Source organism: Vanessa cardui, chromosome 14 (assembly GCF_905220365.1).
Source record: "Vanessa cardui chromosome 14, ilVanCard2.1, whole genome shotgun sequence".
Lineage (NCBI taxonomy): Eukaryota > Metazoa > Arthropoda > Insecta > Lepidoptera > Nymphalidae > Vanessa > Vanessa cardui.
In genome coordinates this window covers 3,546,814-3,551,899 of record NC_061136.1, presented here as the reverse complement: position 1 = coordinate 3,551,899, position 5,086 = coordinate 3,546,814, and the positions used below count along the sequence as shown (strand labels likewise).

The following is a 5,086-nucleotide window of genomic DNA, read 5'->3' as shown; positions in this document are numbered from 1 at the left end:
TTGTACGTTCGGCTCAGATGATATCGACTTTAACGTCTTATCGTATCGTAAATAAATTACCAACTTTGATAGAAAAACGTTCTCCTTATAAAGTTTTATTACAATGTTGGAAGCTTTATTTCGATTAGCATTTTTATTGCTTATATAATATCTTATCTGATAACAATATAATCGTCGTAAAACAATGGAAATATACGAATTATATGATGAACTGTTTTTTTTTAAGATTTTATTGAACTGAACTGAATTTCACTTTCAATTTATGGATCAAAGCTTTCGACTGAATCAGGTTTAAGAAAACGCTCAAATAAAACTTACGCAATTATATTGTATCATTATTTTATGCTTAATTTGTGTTTACAGTTCATCTTGTGCACGGCGGTGAAGGAGAACATCGTGAGGAAACCTGCATGTGGCTAATTTCATCAAAATTCTGCCACATGTGCATTCCACCAACCTGCATTGGAACAGTGTGGTGTAATATGTTCCAAACCCCCTCCTTAATGGAGGAGGCCTTATCTCAGCAGTGGGAAATTTACAGGCTGTTACTTTAATTTAATTTTATTAAGGTGATATTAAATTTTACAGATTGGATTATTGCGTTTAGGTATCCTTCTGTTTTTATTTAATCTTACGTACAGCTATAGTGTCGTATGGTACAAATAAACTACGAAACAATTTTAAATTTAATTCTGATTTGTAGCCAGCAATAAAAACTTATATTAAAAGGAATATATATTGTGTTACAGAGTAACCCTAGCCTTCAATACTGTGTTATGACATTTGATTCTATGTCATAATTTATTTCATATTATTATTGCATATTATGAACATAGCAGGGGCTATTGAATTTAGTTTATTATATACAATTATTATTGTAATTTAATTGATCAATAACTTGTATTAATATTATTTTATGTGGCACAACATTTAATACTGGCATGTGAAACTATTTCTTATTTTATATATGATTGAACTCTCATTAGAAAATAGTTGGTTGATAGCGTGGCATTGTAACAGAAGATAAAGATTGGAGCATAATTTTAAAAGGGAATATTATCTTGACCATCCCAAACAACTGAAATTACTTTTGATAAAAATTTATTTATAGTTCCGTATTTAATGTGAGCTCAAATGTGTCCAATCGAGGTAGTCGGTCTCTTCGACAAGTATCTGCGTCTTGAAATGCAAAACTTCGTCGGAAAACAGACGATTGTTGGCGATCGACACTCTTGCATGCACGCACAACCAGATGGACACTTGGTCATGTTTGCAGGACAGTAGCGAGGAGGAGCAGCCCCTGGACAAGGCTCCACGCAGAATGGACGATCGCAGACCGAGCCTGAAAATTAATAACCTTTTATATCAAATCATCAGTTATTAACAGTACTCAGTATTGTTGTGTTCCGGTTTGAAGGGTGAGTAAGCCAGTGTAACTACAGGCACAAGGGACATAACATCTTAGTTCCCAAGGTTGGTGGCACATTGACGATGTAAGGAATAGTTAATATTTCTTACAGCGTCATTGTCTATGGGTGATGGTGACCACTTACCATCAGGTGGCCCATATGCTCGTCCGCCAACCTATAAGATAAAAAAACAAATCAAATTATTCTATATAAGTGCTGAATTAAATGAATATGAAGCTTCTTCGGAAAGTAATTTTACCGAGAAGAACCCACTACAAACTCAATAGTTACTCTTTCCTACCATTCCAATTCCAGAGTTAGTCAATAAACGGAATCAAGAAATATTAAGTTCAAATCTTTTTATCATATATAGGTAATTCTGGATTGTGTAATGTGACATGAAATTTAATTTTTTTAATGAATCTTATTATATAAACAAATACAGTGCCCCAAAAAGGATGTATTAACTTTGCGAAGTCGGAAAATAGGAGTTATTCGTTTCTCTTTCCTCATAGTCTCTACACAGTGGTTGCCACCGTTTCGTTCAAAGATTTTAGCAAAGTGTATACAGATAATTGTACATTAACGGAATACTTTTTTTAAGCTCTAGTGAAACTCTTTAAATCTTAAACTCGTTAAGATTATCTATTTCGTTTTAATAAAAAAAAAAACAAAATAAACTTTATTCAAGTAGGCTTTTACAAGCACTTTTGAATTGTCATTTTACAATTAAGTGAAACTACGACCGGTTCGGAATATAGATTCTATTGAAGAGAACCAGCAAGAAACACAGTAGTTAGTCTTTTTCAATATTTAAAAAATACAAAGTCATGTTAGTTAAGTACAGTTATTTAAATTAATATAACCTGCTTGGAAGTCAACAGGTATTAACTCCACGCTTTTTTATCATCTATAAAATCTTGTATCGAATAATATGCCTTTCTTTACCAATGTATTTTTCATAAACGATTAAAGTACGACACAAGTTAGACGTATCATCGGCAAAATTCGTAAAACTAGAGAATCTATAGCGATGAATAGCGTCGAATGGCGCGATAGGGAGCTATTTCTATTGGTTGTGTAAATCGGCAGTAATCGGCTTTATTTTCATTCCATTGCATTTTCCGATGCTACATCTAATTTGTGTCGTACTATAAGTGTGTAACGAATAATAGTCATTGGTTGATAGAAGGCGAAGACGGGAAAGGCGACCAATTACCGATCGGATTTATCTTAGACTAATTGAGCTATAACATCATCCATCTGTTTCAGCCTAAAATTTTTATTTATAAATGCATGTGTATCGATGGCATTTTTAATCAAAGTCACTCTAGAAAGATTTGTAAATCTAGGGCAATGTTATTTTTGATTCATGAATAAATAAAAATTTTAACAAAAAGAAAAACCGACTTCAAACAAAACAATATTTTAATACAAATAAATATGCACTAAAATGTAATAAAAATAATTGCGTATTCAACATATTTTTAGAGTCCTCCTAAGTGAAATGAAATGAAAAATATTAGACTACTCAATAGTTGGTTTACGATTATATAATGTAGTTATAATTATTGCTATATTTGGAGCCTGTGTCAGCAACAATCAAATGAAAGAAACGATACGAGCCCCTTGATTCAAACTCGAAACACTCACTCAAAAATAAATAAATATACAGACGAATTGATAACCTCCTCCTTTTTGAAGTCGGTTGAAAACACTGACATCAAACATCTGAGTTATATTAGAGATAGTATTCACTAAAATAATGACCTCCGTGGTCGAGCAGTGTGCACCGGTTTTCATGGGTACGCCACTCCGAAGTCCCAGATTCGATTCCCGGTCGAGTCAATGTAGAAAAAGTTTTCTATCATGTCTTGGATCTAGTGTTTGTGATATCATCCCTACTTCTGATTTTACATAACACGTGATTTAGCTACTTGCAGTATGTGATATCCAATTTTATTTAAAAAAAAAATGTTTAACTAGTCGCTAAAAACGACTAAAAGCGAGACAAAAATTTTAACGCTTTGTTGATATATCCGAAAATTTAAAAATAAAATAATAGATAAATATACTCACCAAGCGTCGCGTCCCTCACTACTTCTTCATGCCACGGCTCCCATATTTCTTGACCGAGACTTTGAACGATCGCTAACAGTACGAGAAAACTTACTAATTTAGAACTCATAATAAAATAAATCGAAAAAAGAATTACTTCTACATGAATATAATTATTAATTGTGACGGATTATTGTCACATCGAAATAGGTCTATGTCATGAGTGCTATAAAAATTATAAAAACTCCTTTGCTATTTTTGGTATTTTATTCATACTAATATAAACCGCATATAATGTTAGTAAATAAAAATTATGTTGATTTTATTTTATCTCTTTCTCAACAATTGTTGTAAGATCTCGGGTGGACCTGTTGTCTACAGCTAGTAGTTGTAATAAGGAGCATTATGCCTATTTAATATGTATTAATCTTATAATTAAATTATTTTTATAACACTAACATACATAGTTATTAAGAAAAATTTGTAACTAACACTATGAGTCATTGATACTTGAAATAAATTGTTATTATTATTATTATGAACTGAGATGGCCCAGTGGTAGAACACGTGCATCTTAATCGATGATCGCGGGTTCAAACCCAGACAAGCACCACTACATATATGTGCTTTTTTTGTGTTTATAATTCATCTCGTGCTTGGCGGTGAAGGAAAACATCGTGAGAAAAGCTGCGTGTGTCTAATTTTATCAAAATTCTGCCACATGTGCATTCCACCAACCCGCATTGGAACAGCGTGGTGGAATATGTTCCGAACCTTCTCCTTAGTGGGAAAGAAGGCCTTAGCCCAGCAGTGACGAATTTACAGGCTGTTACTGTTGTACTGTTGAGCCTCAGTATCGTGTCCTTATCAGGATTTTGATATTAATTTATGATAAAATTACCAATTTTTTAAAATTACTTTAATTACAATCAAAACTATCTGTAAAGGTGGCCTGCCATGTATCATTGGCTAAAACCTCTTCCGAAACGCACTGCTTAATTTAGTATAAGTTTTATTTAAGGTCAAGTAGTTGTTCCCAGCAGATATAATCGTAGAAGCATATGGTGGTAACTTTGGCAACACAAGCAACTTAGCAACTCCAAGCAAGACAGAAAAACCTGATAACGCTGTGCTATTCAGGCCGTGACCTTGGAAAATACAGCGTTAATAGGCTGCCTATATACAAGAGTGTATTATACTATTTACCTTTTTTTATATTCAACTAGCTGTGCCCGGGGTGGAAGGAACCCTACGTGAGGGCGAGGATTGCACGCGGTACTGGATCGTATTTGCAAATAGCACCGTAAAATTAGTATAATTTGATTTACAATTCAAAAATAAAAATAGCCTATGTTAATCTTTATTAAATCAGCTGTCTGCAAAGAAAGACTTGACAAAATCAGTCCGGTCGTTCCAATGATTAGTCGGAACAAACAGACAGACCAAAATTGAAAAATTAATGTTTTGATATAATAAACTGGGTATGCATACATGTATGCATTGAGTAAAAAAGGGCTATTTTAATATTACAAAGAGAAACCAATTTTATTATTTGTATTGATGACTGGATCTAGGTAAACCAAGACATATACGCAGATGTCCTCCTCTACGTACATCAG

General features: G+C 33.1%; 1 protein-coding gene across 1 annotated transcript; it reads right to left on the bottom strand.

Moving 5' to 3' along the window:
• Window positions 1–1,095: 1,095 nt before the first annotated feature.
• On the bottom strand, window positions 1,096–3,615 carry LOC124535458. The gene is made up of 2 exons (XM_047111683.1): window positions 3,489–3,615; window positions 1,096–1,342 (listed from the first exon to the last, which is right to left on the bottom strand). Exons 1-2 carry the CDS (start codon window positions 3,595–3,597, stop codon window positions 1,131–1,133), a joined length of 321 nt encoding a protein of 106 aa, XP_046967639.1. The 5' UTR covers window positions 3,598–3,615; the 3' UTR covers window positions 1,096–1,130.
• Window positions 3,616–5,086: the final 1,471 nt, after the last annotated feature.

Excerpts from the sequence above, each read along its gene's own strand:
- LOC124535458 (XM_047111683.1), bottom strand. The coding sequence starts at position 3,597 with ATGAGTTCTAAATTAGTAAGTTTTCTCGTACTGTTAGCGATCGTTCAA. Across the intron at positions 1,343-3,488 it reads AGTGAGGGACGCGACGCTTG|GCTCGGTCTGCGATCGTCCA; the intron begins GTGAGTATATTT and ends ATTAATTTTCAG.